The sequence below is a fragment of the Panulirus ornatus genome, chromosome 24 (genome assembly GCF_036320965.1).
Source record: "Panulirus ornatus isolate Po-2019 chromosome 24, ASM3632096v1, whole genome shotgun sequence".
NCBI lineage: Eukaryota > Metazoa > Arthropoda > Malacostraca > Decapoda > Palinuridae > Panulirus > Panulirus ornatus.
The window spans coordinates 13,006,424-13,029,337 of NC_092247.1; the positions used below are offsets into that span (position 1 = coordinate 13,006,424).

General features: G+C 42.7%; 1 protein-coding gene across 1 annotated transcript in view; it reads right to left on the minus strand.

Moving 5' to 3' along the window:
• Positions 1–14,328: 14,328 nt before the first annotated feature.
• The window catches only part of LOC139757107 (sushi, von Willebrand factor type A, EGF and pentraxin domain-containing protein 1-like), a 28,855-nt gene continuing 20,269 nt past the window's right edge, over positions 14,329–22,914 (minus strand). The window contains exons 3-5 of the mRNA XM_071677200.1: positions 18,036–18,269; positions 16,292–16,434; positions 14,329–15,672 (exon numbers count right to left, since the gene is read on the minus strand). Coding sequence (XP_071533301.1) covers positions 15,514–15,672; positions 16,292–16,434; positions 18,036–18,269 — 536 coding nt within the window. The 3' untranslated portion in view covers positions 14,329–15,513. The remainder of the gene's footprint in view (positions 15,673–16,291; positions 16,435–18,035; positions 18,270–22,914) is intronic.

The following is a 22,914-nucleotide window of genomic DNA, read 5'->3' on the forward strand; positions in this document are numbered from 1 at the left end:
GTGTAGGCTGCTCAGATTTTATATCATTTCCCTAACAATTCTTTATATTCGAACTTGAAATGTGAGGCATGCATGTCAGTATGTACCACGACCCACTAGATTGTTGTCTCAAATATCTACTTGGGGATATATCAGGTATATGTCGACCTTTACACAGATTATGAATTAAATTCTCACGAAGGAAAGACAGCTTGTAAAAAGTAACGAGACGACATTTACATGATATATCACCCAATATACTTCTCCATGTCGGTGTATCTACTTTGTTCTGCTTTCATTTCAGCATCCATCAAGATACCCTACAACCATCAAGATACCCTACAACCATCCAGATACCCTACAACCATCAAGATACCTTACAACCATCAAGATACCCTACAACCATCAAGATACCTTACAACCATCAAGATACCTTACAACCATCAAGATACCCTTCAACCATCAAGATACCTTACAACCATCAAGATACCCTACAACCATCAAGATATCCTACAACCATCAAGATACCCTACAACCATCAAGATACCTTACAACCATCAAGATACCTTACAACCATCAAGATACCCTTCAACCATCAAGATATCCTGCAACCATCAAGATACCCTACAACCATCAAGATACCTTACAATCATCAAGATACCCTACAACCATCAAGATACCTTACAACCATCAAGATACCCTACAACCATCAAGATACCTTACAACCATCAAGATACCTTACAACCATCAAGATACCCTACAACCATCAAGATACCTTACAACCATCAAGATACCTTACAACCATCAAGATACCTTACAACCATCAAGATACCTTACAACCATCAAGTTACCCTACAACCATCAAGATACCCTACAACCATCAAGTTACCCTACAACCATCAAGATACCCTACAACCATCAAGATACCTTACAACCATCAAGATACCTTACAACCATCAAGATACCTACAACCATCAAGATACCTTACAACCATCAAGATACCTTACAACCATCAAGATACCTTACAACCATCAAGATACCTACAACCATCAAGATACCCTACAACCATCAAGATATCCTACAACCATCAAGATACCTTACAACCATCAAGATACCCTACAACCATCAAGATATCCTACAACCATCAAGATACCCTACAACCATCAAGATACCCTACAACCATCAAGATACCTACAACCATCAAGATACCTTACAACCATCAAGATACCCTACAACCATCAAGATACCTTACAACCATCAAGATACCCTACAACCATCAAGATACCTTACAACCATCAAGATACCTACAACCATCAAGATACCCTACAACCATCAAGATACCCTACAACCATCAAGATACCTTACAACCATCAAGATACCCTACAACCATCAAGATATCCTACAACCATCAAGATACCTACAACCATCAAGATACCTTACAACCATCAAGATACCACAACCATCAAGATACCTACAACCATCAAGATACCTTACAACCATCAAGATACCCTTACAACCATCAAGATACCCTACAACCATCAAGATATCCTACAACCATCAAGATACCCTACAACCATCAAGATACCCTACAACCATCAAGATACCTTACAACCATCAAGATACCTTACAACCATCAAGATACCCTACAACCATCAAGATACCTTACAACCATCAAGATACCCTACAACCATCAAGATACCCTACAACCATCAAGATACCTTACAACCATCAAGATACCCTACAACCATCAAGATACCTTACAACCATCAAGATACCCTACAACCATCAAGATACCCTACAACCATCAAGATACCCTACAACCATCAAGATACCTTACAACCATCAAGATACCCTACAACCATCAAGATACCTTACAACCATCAAGATAACCTACAACCATCAAGATACCCTACAACCATCAAGATACCTTACAACCATCAAGATACCTTACAACCATCAAGATACCTTACAACCATCAAGATACCTTACAACCATCAAGATACCCTACAACCATCAAGATACCTTACAACCATCAAGATACCTTACAACCATCAAGATACCTACAACCATCAAGATACCCTACAACCATCAAGATACCTTACAACCATCAAGATACCTACAACCATCAAGATACCCTACAACCATCAAGATACCTTACAACCATCAAGATACCCTACAACCATCAAGATACCTTACAACCATCAAGATACCTTACAACCATCAAGATACCTTACAACCATCAAGATACCTTACAACCATCAAGATACCCTACAACCATCAAGATACCCTACAACCATCAAGATACCTACAACCATCAAGATACCCTACAACCATCAAGATACCTTACAACCATCAAGATACCTTACAACCATCAAGATACCTTACAACCATCAAGATACCCTACAACCATCAAGATACCTTACAACCATCAAGATACCCTACAACCATCAAGATACCTACAACCATCAAGATACCTTACAACCATCAAGATACCTTACAACCATCAAGATACCTTACAACCATCAAGATACCCTACAACCATCAAGATATCCTACAACCATCAAGATACCTTACAACCATCAAGATACCTACAACCATCAAGATACCTTACAACCATCAAGATACCTTACAACCATCAAGATACCCTACAACCATCAAGATACCTTACAACCATCAAGATACCCTACAACCATCAAGATACCTTACAACCATCAAGATACCTTACAACCATCAAGATACCTTACAACCATCAAGATACCCTACAACCATCAAGATACCCTACAACCATCAAGATACCCTTACAACCATCAAGATACCCTACAACCATCAAGATACCTTACAACCATCAAGATACCTTACAACCATCAAGATACCTACAACCATCAAGATACCTTACAACCATCAAGATACCCTACAACCATCAAGATACCTTACAACCATCAAGATACCTTACAACCATCAAGATACCCTACAACCATCAAGATACCCTACAACCATCAAGATACCCTACAACCATCAAGATACCTTACAACCATCAAGATACCCTACAACCATCAAGATACTTACAACCATCAGATACCCACAACCATCAGATACCCTCAACACAGATACTACAACCATCAAGATACCTACAACATCAAATACTACAACCATCAAGATACCCTACAACCATCAAGATACCTTACAACCATCAAGATACCTACAACCATCAAGATACCTACAACCATCAAGATACCTACAACCATCAAATACTTTACAACCATCAAGATACCTTACACCATCCAGATACCCTTTCAACCATCAAGACCTTACTACATCAAGATACCTTACAACCTCAAGATACCTTACAACCATCAAGATACCTTACAACCATGAAAGAGTTACCTTACAACCATCAAGATTCCTACAACATCAAGATACCTCACAACCATCAAGATACCTTACAACCATCAAGATACCTACAACCATCAAGATACCTTACAACCATCAAGATACCTACAACCATCAAGATACTTTACAAACCATCAAGATACCTTACAACCATCAAGATACCCTCAACCATCAAGATACCTTACAACCATCAAGATACCCTACAACCATCAAGATACTTTACAACCATCAAGATACCTTACAACTATCAAGATACCCTACAACCATCAAGATACCTTACAACCATCAAGATACCCTACAACCATCAAGATACTTTACAACCATCAAGATACCTTACAACCATCAAGATACCCTTCAACCATCAAGATACCTTACAACCATCAAGATACCCTACAACCATCAAGATACTTTACAACCATCAAGATACCCTACAACCATCAAGATACCCTACAACCATCAAGATACCCTACAACCATCAAGATACCTACAACCATCAAGATACCTTACAACCATCAAGATACCCTACAACCATCAAGATACCTTACAACCATCAAGATACCCTACAACCATCAAGATACCTTACAACCATCAAGATATCCTACAACCATCAAGATACCCTACAACCATCAAGATACCTTACAACCATCAAGATACCCTACAACCATCAAGATACCTTACAACCATCAAGATACCCTACAACCATCAAGATACCCTACAACCAACAAGATACCTTACAACCATCAAGATACCCTACAACCATCAAGATACCTTACAACCATCAAGATACCCTACAACCATCAAGATACCTTACAACCATCAAGATACCCTACAACCATCAAGATACCTTACAACCATCAAGATATCCTACAACGCCTGCGTGCATACCGGACTGATGTGGGTGGGCCCAGAAGCCGAGCATGAATCTCTAAATGAGTATCACATCCTCTGGCTAGTGACCAGTCTTATCATCCAGTATGATGGAGGCGCGTTACACTTTCTGTTTGTCTTCACATTATATCACCTGTGGACCTTCCGTGTCGAGTAGGAGACCTTTGAATCGCGTGAAGACCTGATGATGTGGTTGGTCCACACAATCCTTGCCTGACGTATGGAACCAGAGTGTCCTGCATGTGATGCAGAGAGCCTCAAGGTGTCCTGCATGTGATGCAGAGAGCCTCAAGGTGTCCTGCATGTGAAGCAGAGAGCCTCAAGGTGTCCTGCATGTGATGCAGAGAGCCTCAAGGTGTCCTGCATGTGAAGCAGAGAGCCTCAAGGTGTCCTGCATGTGATGCAGAGAGCCTCAAGGTGTCCTGCATGTGAAGCAGAGAGCCTCAAGATGTCCTGCATGTGAAGCAGAGAGCCTCAAGGTGTCCTGCATGTGAAGCAGAGAGCCTCAAGGTGTCCTGCATGTGATGCAGAGAGCCTCAAGGTGTCCTGCATGTGATGCAGAGAGCCTCAAGGTGTCCTGCATGTGAAGCAGAGAGCCTCAAGGTGTCCTGCATGTGATGCAGAGAGCCACAAGGTGTCCTGCATGTGAAGCAGAGAGCCACAAGGTGTCCTGCATGTGAAGCAGAGAGCCTCAAGGTGTCCTGCATGTGATGCAGAGAGCCACAAGGTGTCCTGCATGTGAAGCAGAGAGCCTCAAAGTATCCTGCATGTGAAGCAGAGAGCCTCAAGGTGTCCTGCATGTGATGCAGAGAGCCTCAAAGTATCCTGCATGTGAAGCAGAGAGCCTCAAGGTGTCCTGCATGTGATGCAGAGAGCCACAAGGTGTCCTGCATGTGATGCAGAGAGCCTCAAAGTATCCTGCATGTGAAGCAGAGAGCCACAAGGTGTCCTGCATGTGAAGCAGAGAGCCTCAAAGTATCCTGCATGTGATGCAGAGAGCCACAAGGTGTCCTGCATGTGAAGCAGCGCGCCACAGGGCGTCCTGTGGTAGATGTAGGATGTCCAACATGAGAAGTGAGAGGCAACTATAAGCACGTCATAATTTTGTCACCACATCCCCATGTCACTCATTCCCATGTCATTAGACATTATTCGAGGAAAAGAGAAATTGAAATACGCGAAAGTTATAAGGACAATCCAGTATTACTTGTCTCTGGTTCTCCTTTCATCGCCACCGTTTCTCCTCAGTCTGAAGCTCCTCTGGATCTTGCCATATACTCGCAATTGAAGGAGGCAGCAGCTGGTGTCCGCGCTATTGGACGTGTTGCTCGAAACCATCCAAGCAGACAGACAGATCTGCAGCTCCACCACCATGTGACCTAAGTGGTCCCTCATGACGTGTGACATGTGACGTGTAGGGTGTGTGGTGACGTGCTGAGGTGTGAGGTGTGGTGATGTGTGGGTGTGAAGTGATGTGAGGGTGTGTGAGGTGTGGTGACGTGTGGAGGTGTGACGTATGGTAATGTGTGGGTGTGGGGTGTATGGTGGCGTGTGGAGGTGTGACGTGTGGTAATGCGTGGGTGTGAGGTGACGTGCGGGTGTGAGAGGTGTGGTGACGTGCGAGAGGTGTGATGTGTAGTGGTGAATAGAGTACTGGGAATGCTAACATTGTGACCCGTTTGTTAATCCCACTCTATATGACCAAAGAAACAGAAGTCATTCTCGACATTACCCTCAGAATCATGGTCAGAATCATCATATTTCAGGAAGCTTTCATTACGAAACAAAATGGACATCCAAACGAGTGACCTGAGGATACATTTCACTATAACAGATAACTTTCATACGTGTGACCAGAGGCCACGTCCTCCAGATCTGAACACTCTGGTCGATGCTCTTCGGGTCTCAACACCCTGGTCGATGCTCTTCGGGTCTCAACACCCTGGTCGATGCTCTTCGGGTCTCAACACCTTGGTCGATGCTCTTCGTGTCTCAACACCTTGGTCGATGCTCTTCGGGTCTCAACACCTTGGTCGATGCTCTTCGGGTCTCAACACCTTGGTCGATGCTCTTCGTGTCTCAGCACCCTGACTGATGCTCTCCAGGTCTCAACACCCTCGCCAGAGGTCCTCGGGTCTAGCCATTAATTTCCAGTCTATTTCCAGACTCCAGGTATATCTGACGTGTTATAATCTTAGGCCCACGATCTCCGCCCTCATCCATCATAGTCTTAGATGAGGGAAAATAAAAGTGACAGTCTTTCATTATTCTTCATCCTTCTCTAAGTAGTTACTGTACTCTTATCGGCAATTTCGAACAGCATCATTTATCATTTATCGGTTACCATCACCATAGTCTTTAACATCTGTTTTCTATAATTATAGTGACTCAGTTATCTTAAACGTTTATCTTTTGTAGTATTCTTCTCTCAGTAAATGTAATTATCAGTGTCTCCTCCACCCTAGAGGATGCTGACAGCATTTCCGCAAGAGGAGCTTTGATTATTAATCCAGAGACCATTCGCTCCGATGCGCCTCTCGATTCCAGGGGCCTCCGATGTCATTTTCATATGAAATGGTAGATAGACTCTTAAAAAGATGGATAGAAGACGAAATAAGTACATTAAACCCTAACGACGCGTTTTTCTTTCTCACTTGGTTTCAACTTTGGCAAGTTTAACCTATTTCCTTCCGTCTTCAACATCTCTAAACAGTGAGAGACGCTGGAAATATAACAGGACTCCTACGTCTGCATTTGGTAAATGCCGGAACTCTCGTTCAGATAATTCCCAGAGGAGAGAAGCAACCCCCCTTCCTGTTTTATCAAGTGGCACTGTGATCACCCCACTGCCTCCCAGACTGCCATCCCAAAATTCTTGTCTTCCACATCAGCCTCAAACGAACTTTTCTTGTATAGTCACGGACATGGCACTAATCAAGGCCACCTCGGGTGAAGGACATTAGGATTTAATTAGAACTCCGCAGGTGTCTGCAGACCTGACTCTTAAAGAATGAAAGGTTACATGAAGGAGGGAAAGGCAAGAGAGGGAAGTAGATTACCACAAGCTTAGCTGCACGAGGGAAGGAGGAAGCGTCAAAGCAGCCAGTCCTCGAGCTGTTGTCTTAAACACTGCTGGAAGCTCTGCGGTGCTCTACAGGTATATACGATCCTCATCTTATTTTCTTAACCACGGGATTGTGATAACTGTAGATTTTCAATCTAGACTCCCTTTTCGGCGCATCTACAAGCAAAATATCTGAGATAAACCAATTACAAAGAGCAGGACTTCAACCAAGCTTGACCAACACTCAACCATCCTTGACTACGCCTCAACCATGAAGATGGACCACTTACAATCAGAAAAAGCCACCACACGGGGGACTCCTTACTTGCTATCCTAAACTCTTCCCATGGCATTCGCCTTGACCCTTATGCTGTGTGCGCTAGTATAGCCGTTCGCCTTGCCGAGGTTATATGCTCTGAATACCAATGTATCTGCGAGAGCGAGATGGCTGACCAGTTTGAAACCGACGCGTATGGAGTTATGAGAGCTCTCATGGATGATACGCCAGCCTGGGTGAGATCAACTGCATCAATTCAAGAAGTGTTGCCTCTGCTAATCATCCTGTGAAAAGAGGACCCCCAGTTCCTTAGGCCCTGAAGAAAGGCAGGCAGCAGGTGTGGGAATACACATGGACCTCAGAAAAACAAGGTGGCACTTCACACGTCAGGAAATAGGTATAAGCGGAAAATATGGTTCCCAGGAACCTGAATGCCAATGTTCCGAAGGATTCAGAGAAGCTGGAACCTTCAAGCAAGAATGCTCCTCACTTCGTCGGTGCGACCGAATCAACTAAGGACGAGAGATCAGCCAGCTTTCTATTACAGCGCCTCAACACTGCTGTCCAGCTTAGGGAATCCAAGCAGCAGTATCGATTCTCATCCCTTCTTCGGGGAACTAGAGGGAAAAGCAGCGTGTAGTTTAGACATACGTTAAAGAATTTCTACAAATCTGTATCTCAGAGATGGGTGGGAGGGGAAATCAATACATGGAAGGTAGAGTTTACCACGCATCTGGGACGATCCAGTTAGCAAGAGACTCTGCACGTGAAACTGCAGCGTTTACCAGCTCTCACAGCACCTGGAAAGACACTAGCTAACAGTTGTCATTCCCTGGAGGGGAAGGCTTCCCCAGCACTCACCATGCCTCTTGGACGGTCTGATCCACTGGTGTTTCATCCATCTCGTGCAGTTCCCTCTGCCTGGACATGGACACGTGTTCTTTCCCTCCTCTTATTATCTATTGGAAGCCATTTATTCCATCTCATGTAAACTGATATTCACTCTCCACCTCCAGTTATTTTCTTTTTCACATGTTTTCCCCTCTTCTTTTCTAATAGTATCCATTTATTTTGTCTTATGTCAGTTGATATTTACTCTCCCTCTGCAGCTATTCTTTTTCCTCCAGTGATCTACAAACAACTATGAGGAATCAAAAGTAATTCGAAGGTCGACATTTCATACACAGCGTTAGGCTGTTCTAGGAAGTCATACGTACGTCCTGAATTGGCCAGGAATATTTCTCCTCGCGCCGGTATTAGATCTGCGTTGCGTGTAAAGCGAGTTAGTCGGGACGATGATCGCATCAAGGCTGGTCTCCCCAACCCATGAGAAACAGCGCACTGTCTCTCGTGTGCTGTAAGTCCTTATCGCATTAAGCTTCAGCTGTAATGCAATCCCAGGTATAATCTTACTTTATATTGTCTTCTCCTAAGTATGTCCGTTTCTTTTCCTCGTGAAATAGTTCCTGAAAAATTATATTCCGTGGTCCTGCTTTTCGTGAGGTTGTGTGAGGGACTGGCACCCAGAGATCTGTACCCGAGTAACGGAATATATACCAATGAGCTAAAGTTTTGTCGATTTAGACCAGATCGACCACATCTGCACGAAAGAGTAAGTCAAATTTGTGTCAGTCATCTAACCTACAGAGATATAAACACATAAAGCGAGGAAGACAATGTGACCCCGTCCAAATGGTAAGTACCTAAAACATATTAAAGAATGAACCAGCTTCTAAGGATAAAACAATGGAGGATTTTCATCGTCTGACGAGTAACACAGCAGACAGCCCACGAGAATGATAATCAAAATGATACCAACAGGAAACATATACAGAAGAGCAGCATCGCAGCGTATGGAAAGGAAAGGTTCAGGAAAGATGATGTTAAGAGAATAAATGAGATGGAAGGTTTCTGATTCCACTTTGTTGATAGACATATGAAGGATGAGCCACTCCAGATGTGTGAGCAGTATTCCATACTTAGGTGGAGAAACACCCTGTAGACGTGAAACAGCTGCTCACAAGCAAATTGATTACGGTATCTATACAACACTCCCAGCTGTTGTGGTGATGACCATGTGGGGTGTCAAGAATAGAGTAGATGATATGGCTATGCCCAACGTGTTTATATCATCTCAGGATTAAACGAGGTGTTTTGAAATTGAAGAGTGGGATACGAATGATTCTTAAATTCACAGGAGAAATTTCGATGCAGCGCTATCACATCTAACAAGATTACTGCTTGCCCACTCCGAAATGCTGCGCAGGTTCGAACTGAGAGGGACGATGTGATCAGTAAGAGAAAGAGAAGGAGAAGTAAAGAAAGGGAGAGCAAGTGAGCTGAAATATGTAAAGAAGAATCATCAACATAAGAGTGACTAATGTTGGAAGTAGAACAGAGACTGAGAGAAGAGAGAGAGAGAGTAGGTGATGAGATAGAACCCTGAGGAACATCAGCACTGATAGGATAATAAGGGGCTAGTGGCTCCATCCATGACTGCTGCAATGGAACTGCCTGAGACGATATAATGCAGAGAGATGCAAAGAAACCAAATAAAGAGATACTAGAAAGCAAAGACTTTTGCCACACACCGTCAAATGTTTTGGAAATGTCGAGGGCAATGGAAAAATCTTCAGCAAAATCCTTGAAGGAGGAGGATCAAAGACGAGTCACACAAAAGAGATCACCAGTAGACTGTACACTACGAAAGCCACACTAGTGATCAGAAAGAAGGGAATGGGATTCTAAGTGTCTGAGAAAGGGAGAGATTAGGAAAGTTTCAGACTCTCCAGACAGCAAAAGCAAGAGCGGTGGGCTGATAGTTGGATGGGTTATGTAGTTACATATATAAATGTAAATATGTTTTTTACATATTCTGTATCCAACGGTAATCAGCGGTGTAAGTTCCTTATAACAGTACACAGTGCTGATCGTAGCAAGGACGAGCGGGTCAGTGAAAATAGGGTATAAAACTTCCCTTTGGATACGTTAAACCACTCGACAGTATAACAAAACCCCGAGTTCAGTTTTCCTACCTTATAACCGAAACTGCCACGTAAACATCAAGGAAAAATTATGTCATACAGACGTTTGACCTCATCATCCACTACATCTCTTCCTCACCTCATTACTGCCTGTTATTACTTCCCCATTTGCCTCCTCCGACAAATGCAGAGTCATAATACAAGAGTGGCCCATGGAAGTGACAGATGGCTGGGACGGTAATGTCTTTAGCAAAGTTATCAGACAAAGTCCTGTGGTACAGCCTCAGCCACTGTGGTGCGGGCACTGACTCCAGTGGTGAGGCGTCTTCCCCCAGGCGAAATGTCAGTAACCTCAGTAGTAGATTTTTCAGTTAACACAGACCTCGCATAAGACATTAGACCGCCACTCGCATGAGCTAGATTTCGCAACTTTGGAGATCTTTCTCTCTTTCAGGCATTTCAAAAGTCGTTCGAGGTCGCGTCTCTTATTAACTAAGAGAAAATGATAAAAGAAGATGGACGTTGATTACTGGTCGTGGCTCTCACTAGGTATAGTGGTTGCAACGCCGTAGTGACCGACTGTTTGTGTGTGATTAAGCCTAGAGGTACCATAGACCCCACGAAGACGGCCCAGCACGGTAGGCATCCAGATGCGCGCTGTCTCATGGTAGGAGCAGCAGTATAGAATCTGCTTGGACTAGATCAAGAATTCTTCCTTCACAGGTTGTAATATGAGACCCACCTCTGTTGTCATACCAGTGAAAGAAGAAATCTTTAGCTTCTTCATACAATGTAATACAATAACGTGTCTCATGTAATATCACACGGCTTCGATACGGTATCAAATGTATCTAATACAGAAACGTATGCGTAGTGTTACAGTAACATGAATGTCTGATACAGGAATGTGCATTTTTGATACGACAACCACCACGTCTTATACAGCAACAAGTCTGTTCTCGATGCAGTAACGTGTGTGTGGTGTGTGTGTGTGTGTGTGTGTGTGTGTGTGTGTGTGTGTGTGTGTGTGTGTGTGTGTGTGTGTGTATGTGTGTGTGTGTGTGATTCAGTATTATGTCTGTTTGTAGAGTGTGTCTGGACATCTAAAAAAATACAGACTTAGAGTCATACCAGCTGTATTTGACGTGACGTGTAGATACGTCTGTAAAAACGTTTCTGTCAAAAGATATGCACCATCATCCACAAGTAATGTCATATTCACCACCACATTAAAACCCGTAATGTTAGGTTCCTGCGTCTCGACTCCTGCTGGCGTCCTCATCGATCTCTAACTCTGATATTCAGGCGGGAACCAGAGGTCAGGAGGAAGCGTGCATAACCGAGAACTTGTTGGGTTTGAGAGATGGAGGCTGAATAGAAGGGCAAAAGGTTGGCTGTGTGTGTGTGTGTGGTGTGTGTGTGTGTGTGTGTGTGTGTGTGTGTGTGTGTGTGTGTGTGTGTGTGTGGGAGGAGGGGAGGAGTAGTGTGTGTGAAAGGCAATGGTGGAGATTACCGGTGAGTGGGAGGAAAGCTTAAGTACGATGAAGAGGGGGAGGACAGGTGTTACTGGACTGAGAGTGGGAGGAAAACTTGAGTACGTCTCAGGCTAGACCAGTGGGAGAGAGACGCGTTTACGGGAAAGTTACACATGACAACCGTTGTTGACTTGGTTTCGCGTAAGAAGGTAATCCTTCTAATTGACCTACTATGTATATTTCAAAAGTACTTTAATTATAATGATGATAATGATAATGATAATGATAATGATTATAATATTAATAATATAATAATAATATAATAATAATAATAATAAAGATCATAATTGTAATTATGCTAATAATATAATTAATACTACTACTACTACTATTATTACTACTACTACTACTACTAATAATAATAATAATAATAATAATAATAATAATAATAATAATAATAATAATAGTAATAATAATAATAATAATAATAATAATAATAATAGTAATAATAATAATAATAACAATAATAATAATAATACACTTCTACCAGTGTGGCTCCTCCTAGTTCATTTCATTCATTTCCAATACCATACTTGTATTCCTTTGGACCCTCTCCAGCAACTCTATGAGGCTCAAGTGACACTACACTGTTCCGGAATACTCCCAATTTCTTTTCAAAGGAAATATAGAAATTGAAAACGGGTACGCCAGATCAGAACAAAAATGCTACAAGACTGTTAAATACGTCTATATTTTGGAACCAAAAATTATCTAGAAAGATGCTGGCTGCACGAAAGGAGGATGGCAGATCTATATTAGGTACATTAAGAGCGAATTAAAATGTCTAAGAGATAAAAAGACATCATTAGACCCAACGTGGCAAAATGCCTCTCCAATAAGAGGTCCCGAATATTGGAGTGAGGGAGAGAAATTTTGGAAATGAGAATTTGAAATCAGGTACGTAAATAGTGGGGAGGGGAAGACACAAGCAGCCGAAGATATGAGGCTGTCATGGATTATAAAAGGCTATAGATCCAATCCTAGGAAAGGAGGAAGAAGGAATTTCTTAAAGAATGATTATAGGAAGGACCAACCTCTTGGTCTTGCAGGATGGTATCTGCCTGTTCATAGTCTAATATCAACTACAATTCCATTGTAGATAGATGGGGTCTGAAATGTGGGCAGGGCAGTTTACAATTTGATCTACATCATGAAAAATGGAAAGAAAATGAGGACTGTAATCCTTCCTTACCGTATTTCTCCTCACCACCACCAGTACCATCTGTGTGGGGCAGTGCAGTCCCACACAATCCTTTGTGATCTCCGTTGAAGTCTTATCTTAAGAATGAGAGGATGTCACGTCTTCGTGGTAAAAAATCTAGATGTTGAAAGAAAGATCTGAGGTATGTAGGGCGAGAAGAGCAGTGGAGGAAACAGCAATGGTTTGGACACAAAATCCTGAGCAAAATGACATCAAAGGCTGGACTTTGAAGAACCTTGAGTTATGCATCCTGGCTTGCTGGCTGGTGCTGGAATATGCAGTGATTCCTCCCCTGGAGCGGAACCATGAGCGAAGGTCGGAACTGGATACGTGAAAGGGATTGAGGAAAACATTAGACTTGCTGTGTCATCGACGGAGGTACGATATTAGAAGAGGTGCTAGCCTGGTGGTATCCAACAGAAGAAAGGTAAGTAGAAAGGCTACAAATGTTGGGGAAATGAATAGAAAACGTGTCAAGTATTAGGGAGACGGGGGGGGGGGGGGGGGGGGGGGGGGGGGCTTTGCTATTGCCTAAGCCTTCCTCCTCTCTGGTAGCAGAAGCAGAAGGGATTTTGGAGATAGAACACCGCATTACTAGGAGTCCTCAAGAATAATGGACTCTTCCACCTTTAAACTTAAGAGTTTGCAGCGAGGAAAAATGAAGGAGGGAGAAGGAATATGATGATAAAAGATGAAGATGAATAGTGAGTGAACGGTGCAATGGCAAAACTAACCCAGATTTGATGTGACAGAAGGTATCACCAGCAATCCTACCACGTACATGGAGTGGAAGACGTTCAACGCATCAATTTAACCATTATACAGAGACTAGTACTACCTTAGGTGCTTGATGACTATATTCGACTATCTCTAAGCCTTGTAAGACTCGAGGTAAGTAGGTGTGGAGACTCATTCTTAAAAAGTAAAGATTTATGGGAAAATGAGACACGTCTGGTGTATCTATAGAGCATAATGAAAGACATTTACAACAAAATATGTCATATATTTCAGCGTTACAAAGTATGCTGGGTACATCAAGTTATATCACATCTTAAGAATATATCACTACAGATTCCTAAGTAGGAGTAACAAAGGTACAAACTCATATACAAAAACATCAAGACAGACCTGCAGAAAGACACGCACAATACATACTACATAAATAAATACATACATACACCTTTGAACGCACTGCCACGCTAACCTCTCTCTCTCTCTCTCTCTCTCTCTCTCTCTCTCTCTCTCTCTCTCTCTCTCTCTCTCTCTCTCTCTCTCTCTCTCTCTCTCTCTCTCTCTCTCTCTCTCTCTCTCTCTCTCTCAGATGGGAATATGAAAATAGAAATATAAAGGGACAAATGGAGACTGAGTTAGGAAAATTGGCGCATATGAAAGACCATATAGTTGCCCCGGCGCACAGACAGTGCTCGCCTGTGCAGAGTTGTGTCAGTGTGTCTATGCTTTTGAATTCTCTTTACATTGACTGATGTTACTTGTTAAAGTGACATAAAAGGAGAAAATCGGCACTTATTTCTCAGTTAACAATTTACATATAATTATTCAATATATTCCATGATAAAGAGAAATAAAACTTGGTTTCAGTATGTTCATTAATCGTATATCATTCACTTCATATATATATATATATATATATATATATATATATATATATATATATATATATATATATATATATAATCAGTATAACAGAGTATATCAAGACAAAAGATCAATAAATAATATTTTCACCACTTTGTTATTTCATGTAATACTCACCAGGGAATATTCCAATGTGGCAATAAGAAATAAATCTATCGTTAGTTTCCCGAAGAATATCTCGTATTTGTTTTTTTTTTATGAAATTTGGTTTTGTATCCATAAATGGGTCAAAAAAACATTGATCAAGGATCATGCTGAGTGAATTTGTGATGTTACAGAAACACTATATCCACGATATAGATATATATCATATATATATATATATATATATATATATAGAGAGAGAGAGAGAGAGAGAGAGAGAGAGAGAGAGAGAGAGAGAGAGAGAGAGAGAGAGAGAGAGAGAGAGAGAGAGAGAGAGAGAGAGAGAGAATCACTGGGATTTAGAAATACTGTTTTGAAGTCTTAGAAGATCTGGGACCATCTATCGACTACTCAGTCGCAGATAATAAATATTATACTATCAAGATAGGTTTTGATCAAGGTGGGAACCAGAGACTGACCCTGTGGGGTGCTCGAGTGAGGAAGACAAATAAGAGGTTAGGGTAACCCCAGCCAGACTCACGGTTGCACACGAGGACTTCTTCCTTGTCCCAGATTAAGGTGTCCTTGTCCTGGAAGTGGACACATGTCACCTCCTGTCTCGTCGGAGCCCCAGCGAGTTATGGACCAGTAGATGGCGGTCCAGTGGATGGCAGTCCAGCAAGTGGTTGTCAAGTGAGTAATGGGCCATCAGTTGATGGTCCAGCAGACGACAGTCCAACAGTAATCAGTTCAACAGCCGATGGTAGCCCAAGAGATAGTGAGTGGCCGGTCAGCGTGTGGTATTGTGAAACATAAACAGATGGTGGGTCCGAGGTTCACAGTAGTATAACACTCAGCAAACATTAAAAACGAGTATTAGGTTTACATAAGAAGCAACAACATTACAGATGGAAACTGGTGGCAAAAACAGTCTTTGAGGTACGTATAGGTAAATATTAGGTGAAATGAAGTTCAATCCTCTTTTATGAGTCTTAAATCCTCCTTTATCACATCTAATCCTCTTTCATCAGGTTTAATCTCCTTTAATCACATCTAATCCTCTTTCATCAGGTTTAATCTTTTATCACATCTAATCCTCTTTTATCAGGTTTAATCCCGTTTTATGAGGTTTAATGCTCTTTTATCAGGTTTAATCCCCTTTTATGATGTTTAATCCACTTTATCAAATGCTTTGGAAGCAATTTGGTTTCGGTATGACAAAGACCGACTTGCCTGCTTGGTGCTGTTCTCTCCCCACGTGACGTAGTTGTCAGGACAGTGGTAGGTGATGACTGTGTCTAGCTCCCTCCTTCCAGGACTCCAGTCGCTCCTCATACCCGGGTGGGGAGCTGGAGGGTCATGCCGACACCTGCGGACTGAGAGAGAGGCATAGGATGGCGGGAAGAAGTGATGATTCGAGGCGGTGTAACACAGGCAGAGCCGAAGGCTGATAAGCAACATAGTAAGTGGTGAGGCTCATAATACGATTCAGGCTCAAAGCCTAAGGTAAATTCGTCTGTGAATTAGAAGTTATATGATTTCAAAGAAACTTGTTACAGAAAGTAAATCTATAGCGGATTATACCAGCTTTATAAAAAGCCATCTTTTGATCTTTCAAAGATGAAAGAAAAACTCATCACAGAATGTCAGCGTTTCATAGGAAAAGCTGTATAAGAGGAACTTAAACTTTGAGATGTAGTTGTGTTTGATGAATGGATTCGAGTGTCACTAGATGGTGCTCGATGTGATATCATTACGGTGGTAAAAACACTCCAGCTATTTCACGTAACATTAACTTACATTAACTTCCTCTATCTTTCTTCTACTCACTTAAGTAGAAGGCTTAGTTGGCTTTCCACCAAGAACAAGGCATACCTGGAAATAATACTCAACTCTTGGCCGCTGTTTCCTCGATGGTTCGGCCATAGGTTCTTGTAAGCCCCTCTAGAAACTAGCCCTTTGACACACTTCAGGTCCTCATCCCAGGTGCTGTTCACTCTTCACTACCTGCCGTAATATCCTTTAGAAACATCGGAAATGCTACGATAGCTGCTGTAGTTCGCTTATCCCAGAGCCGCTGCAGGTCGGCTTACAGCAACGCATATTGAGACCAACGATATAATTGCGTACCTGCGTTAGCTGTAGATAGACGTACAGGACCAGGGTGTATAAAAACTAAGCAGCGTTGTAGTGTGCAACTTCGTGCTAGGATGAGCTTCATATACCACATACCTGACCCCATGAGATAGGCAAGATTTGCGATTGGCTTTACTTATGCAAATTATAATTACCGAAAAGATCGGCCGATACCAAGAACACGGAGATACCTACTTACCATCGCTGGCTCCTAATGTAACTATTAAATCACTAGTTCGAGTCATCCCGGCTTTTGCTTCCCTTCCTCGTAACATACAGTTACCATACTCTCACTCCCACAGTCGGCGTCACATTAACTGTTTTAAGACCTGTTAACCATTCACTGGATTCACTATATCACTGTCTTATATAGCCATTCACCAACACTTTTTAGATCTATTTTCACAGTTTGACATCACATTACTTTCCCAAGTCCTGCTGAGTCTCTACTCGAGATTCCTTTGCTAAAATCACCTCAACAATCTAACCCCATAACATTACTGGACCTCTCACTCACCCCATCACTTGCCTCTCCGCAGACGAACTCACGTATACGTATACGTACATTATCATCGCAGGTGCTTGTCTTCCTCAAGCCACCACCAGGCTTTCAGCAGGTTTTGACATAAGAAAGAAAAGCACTGCAACTCTGCAATCAGTTCCTGTGTCATCCTTCCACTCATCAGCTCTGACACTGTCACCGTAACAGTTCGGCATGACATCACTGCCCAAGGTTCTTGCAAGCCCTCTAGAAATCAGCCCTTTTTTTGACACACTTCAGGTCCTCATCTCAGGTGCTGTTTGTTCACTCTTCACTTACCACCTTTTTTAAAAAGCTTACCTTCACAGTCTGGCACCACATCGATGTCCCAAGTCTTGTTCCCCATCAGGCAGGTCGTGTTCATCTGCCGCTCGCCGGACGGGAACTCCAGCCCTGGATCACAGGTGTAGAACGCCACGTCCATCACCACAACCCTTGTCCCATTCAGGGGTTCTTCAGGAGGGTCTGGACAAAGCACCTCTGGCGAGTGGGCTTGTGGGCAATCAGGCGAGATGGCTTTACAAGGTCGTTTGGCTGCAGTCAACAACAAAGGGAAATACTGGAGTAAAACATGGTTATGAAAACTCTGTGAAGCATCATCTATTCTTGACTGGTTTTAATCACCAAAATGAAAGCCATATCTCCTAGTTCCAGAGCAGCGAGAGCTCCAACTGCACACCCCAGCATCATGTTATGGGAGCTCTACCAACCTAACCTTGAATCTCCGCTTTCCAGTACACCCTCTCAGTTCCTTCCTGTGACCCCGATTTCTGGTCTCAGTATCGTGGGGGCTTTGGAATATGTTCGACAATGGTCTTAATGAACTCAGCTGATGACATCCTTCGCGTACAACTTCACAATCAATAAGATTATCCAAAAATACAAGAATTTTCCTCAAAAATTTGAAGACAGTTTTTACCTTACGAACGTGCAAGTCAGTGTGGGGATGATTTTGGTCTATTTCTTTTCAGGGAATGAGAAAGACTTCCCTTCCCCCAAGGGCATTCCTGATATTTCTGGCCTTTCACTGACCAGCATCTCTGTGGCCTCCATCACATTACATTAAGTCTAAGCACAACGCTGATGTCTCCCAAGTCCAACCCACACACGAGTATTTCCAGCCAAACAGTTTCCTTTCCTCGCCTATCTTTTCCTACATCCATTACTACTTGCGTTCCATTTCCCAGTCTACCATTCCGTATAAACGAATTACGTCCCACAAGGGGTACTTGGTTTCATGTTAGCTGAGACGGCACGAGCAGCTGAGGCCCTAATCAAGCCCATCCCATTAACGCTATATATATACATACATACATATATATATATATATATATATATATATATATATATATATATATATATATATATATATATATATATATATATTGTGGGAGTATGTGATAGAATGTAAGAAAGTAAATTCTCGATTAATATGGGTAAAATTGAAAGTTGATGGAGAGAGGTGGGTGATTATTGGTGCATATGCACCTGGGCATGAGAAGAAAGATCATGAGAGGCAAGTGTTTTGGGAGCAGCTAAATGAGTGTGTTAGCGGTTTTGATGCACGAGACCGGGTTATAGTGATGGGTGATTTGAATGCAAAGGTGAGTAATGTGGCAGTTGAGGGAATAATTGGTGTGCATGGGGTGTTCAGTGTTGTAAATGGAAATGGTGAGGAGCTTGTAGATTTATGTGCTGAAAAAGGACTGATGATTGGGAATACCTGGTTTAAAAAGCGAGATATACATAAGTATACTTATGTAAGTAGGAGAGAGGGCCAGAGAGCGTTATTGGATTACGTGTTAATTGACAGGCGTGCGAAAGAGAGACTTTTGGATGTCAATGTGCTGAGAGGTGCAACTGGAGGGATGTCTGATCATTATCTTGTGGAGGCTAAGGTGAAGATTAGTATGGGTTTTCAGAAAAGAAGAGTGAATGTTGGGGTGAAGAAGGTGGTGAGAGTAAGTGAGCTTGGGAAGGAGACCTGTGTGAGGAAGATTCAGGAGAGACTGTGTACAGAATGGAAAAAGGTGAGAACAATGGAAGTAAGGGGAGTGGGGGAGGAATGGGATGTATTTAGGGAATCAGTGATGAATTGCGCAAAAGATGCTTGTGGCATGAGAAGAGTGGGAGGTGGGCTGTTTAGAAAGGGTAGTGAGTGGTGGGATGAAGAAGTAAGAGTATTAGTGAAAGAGAAGAGAGAGGCATTTGGACGATTTTTGCAGGGAAAAAATGCAATTGAGTGGGAGAAGTATAAAAGAAAGAGACAGGAGGTCAAGAGAAACGTGCAAGAGGTGAAAAAAAGGGCAAATGAGAGTTGGGGTGAGAGACTATCAGTAAATTTTAGGGAGAATAAAAAGATGTTCTGGAAGGAGGTAAATAGGGTGCGTAAGACAAGGGAGCAAATGGGAACTTCAGTGAAGAGCGTAAATGGGGAGGTGATAACAAGTAGTGGTGATGTGAGAAGGAGATGGAATGAGTATTTTGAAGGTTTGTTGAATGTGTCTGATGACAGAGTGGCAGATATAGGGTGTTTGGGTCGAGGTGGTGTGCAAAGTGAGAGGGTTAGGGAAAATGATTTGGTAAACAGAGAAGAGGTAGTAAAAGCTTTGCGGAAGATGAAAGCCGGCAAGGCAGCAGGTTTGGATGGTATTGCAGTGGAATTTATTAAAAAAGGGGGTGACTGTATTGTTGACTGGTTGGTAAGGTTATTTAATGTATGTATGACTCATGGTGAGGTGCCTGAGGATTGGCGGAATGCGTGCATAGTGCCATTGTACAAAGGCAAAGGGGATAAGAGTGAGTGCTCAAATTACAGAGGTATAAGTTTGTTGAGTATTCCTGGTAAATTATATGGGAGGGTATTGATTGAGAGGGTGAAGGCAGGTACAGAGCATCAGATTGGGGAAGAGCAGTGTGGTTTCAGAAGTGGTAGAGGATGTGTGGATCAGGTGTTTGCTTTGAAGAATGTATGTGAGAAATACTTAGAAAAGCAAATGGATTTGTATGTAGCATTTATGGATCTGGAGAAGGCATATGATAGAGTTGATAGAGATGCTCTGTGGAAGGTATTAAGAATATATGGTGTGGGAGGCAAGTTGTTAGAAGCAGTGAAAAGTTTTTATCGAGGATGTAAGGCATGTGTACGTGTAGGAAGAGAGGAAAGTGATTGGTTCTCAGTGAATGTAGGTTTGCGGCAGGGGTGTGTGATGTCTCCATGGTTGTTTAATTTGTTTATGGATGGGGTTGTTAGGGAGGTAAATGCAAGAGTCTTGGAAAGAGGGGCAAGTATGAAGTCTGTTGGGGATGAGAGAGCTTGGGAAGTGAGTCAGTTGTTGTTCGCTGATGATACAGCGCTGGTGGCGGATTCATGTGAGAAACTGCAGAAGCTGGTGACGGAGTTTGGTAAAGTGTGTGGAAGAAGAAAGTTAAGAGTAAATGTGAATAAGAGCAAGGTTATTAGGTACAGTAGGGTTGAGGGTCAAGTCAATTGGGAGGTGAGTTTGAATGGAGAAAAACTGGAGGAAGTGAAGTGTTTTAGATATCTGGGAGTGGATCTGTCAGCGGATGGAACCATGGAAGCGGAAGTGGATCATAGGGTGGGGGAGGGGGCGAAAATTTTGGGAGCCTTGAAAAATGTGTGGAAGTCGAAAACATTATCTCGGAAAGCAAAAATGGGTATGTTTGAAGGAATAGTGGTTCCAACAATGTTGTATGGTTGCGAGGCGTGGGCTATGGATAGAGTTGTGCGCAGGAGGATGGATGTGCTGGAAATGAGATGTTTGAGGACAATGTGTGGTGTGAGGTGGTTTGATCGAGTGAGTAACGTAAGGGTAAGAGAGATGTGTGGAAATAAAAAGAGCGTGGTTGAGAGAGCAGAAGAGGGTGTTTTGAAATGGTTTGGGCACATGGAGAGAATGAGTGAGGAAAGATTGACCAAGAGGATATATGTGTCGGAGGTGGAGGGAACGAGGAGAAGAGGGAGACCAAATTGGAGGTGGAAAGATGGAGTGAAAAAGATTTTGTGTGATCGGGGCCTGAACGTGCAGGGGGGTGAAAGGAGGGCAAGGAATAGAGTGAATTGGAGCGATGTGGTATACCGGGCTTGACGTGCTGTCAGTGGATAGAATCAAGGCATGTGAAGCGTCTGGGGTAAACCATGGAAAGCTGTGTAGGTATGTATATTTGCGTGTGTGGACGTATGTATATACATGTGTATGGGGGTGGGTTGGGCCATTTCTTTCGTCTGTTTCCTTGCGCTACCTTGCAAACCACCTCACACCACACATTGTCCTCAAACATCTCATTTCCAGCACATCCATCCTCCTGCGCACAACTCTATCCATAGCCCACGCCTCGCAACCATACAACATTGTTGGAACCACTATTCCTTCAAACATACCCATTTTTGCTTTCCAAGATAATGTTCTCGACTTCCACACATTCTTCAAGGTTCCCAGAATTTTCGCCCCCTCCCCCACCCTATGATCCACTTCCGCTTCCATGGTTCCATCCGCTGCCAGATCCACTCCCAGATATCTGAAACACTTCACTTCCTCCAGTTTATCTCCATTCAAACTCACCTCCCAATTGACTTGACCCTCAACCCTACTGTACCTAATAACCTTGCTCTTATTCACATTTACTCTTAACTTTCTTCTTTCACACACTTTACCAAACTCAGTCACCAGCTTCTGCAGTTTCTCACATGAATCAGCCACCAGCGCTGTGTCATCAGCGAACAACAACTGACTCACTTCCCAAGCTCTCTCATCCCCAACAGACTTCATACTTGCCCCTCTTTCCAAAACTCTTGCATTCACCTCCCTAACAACCCCATCCATAAACAAATTAAACAACCATGGAGACATCACACACCCCTGCCGCAAACCTACATTCACTGAGAACCAATCACTTTCCTCTCTTCCTACACGTACACATGTCTTACATCCTCGATAAAAACTTTTCACTGCTTCTAACAACTTGCCTCCCACACCATATATTCTTAATACCTTCCACAGAGCATCTCTATCAACTCTATCATATGCCTTCTCCAGATCCATAAATGCTACATACAAAGCCATTTGCTTTTCTAAGTATTTCTCACATACATTCTTCAAAGCAAACACCTGATCCACACATCCTCTACCACTTCTGAAACCACACTGCTCTTCCCCAA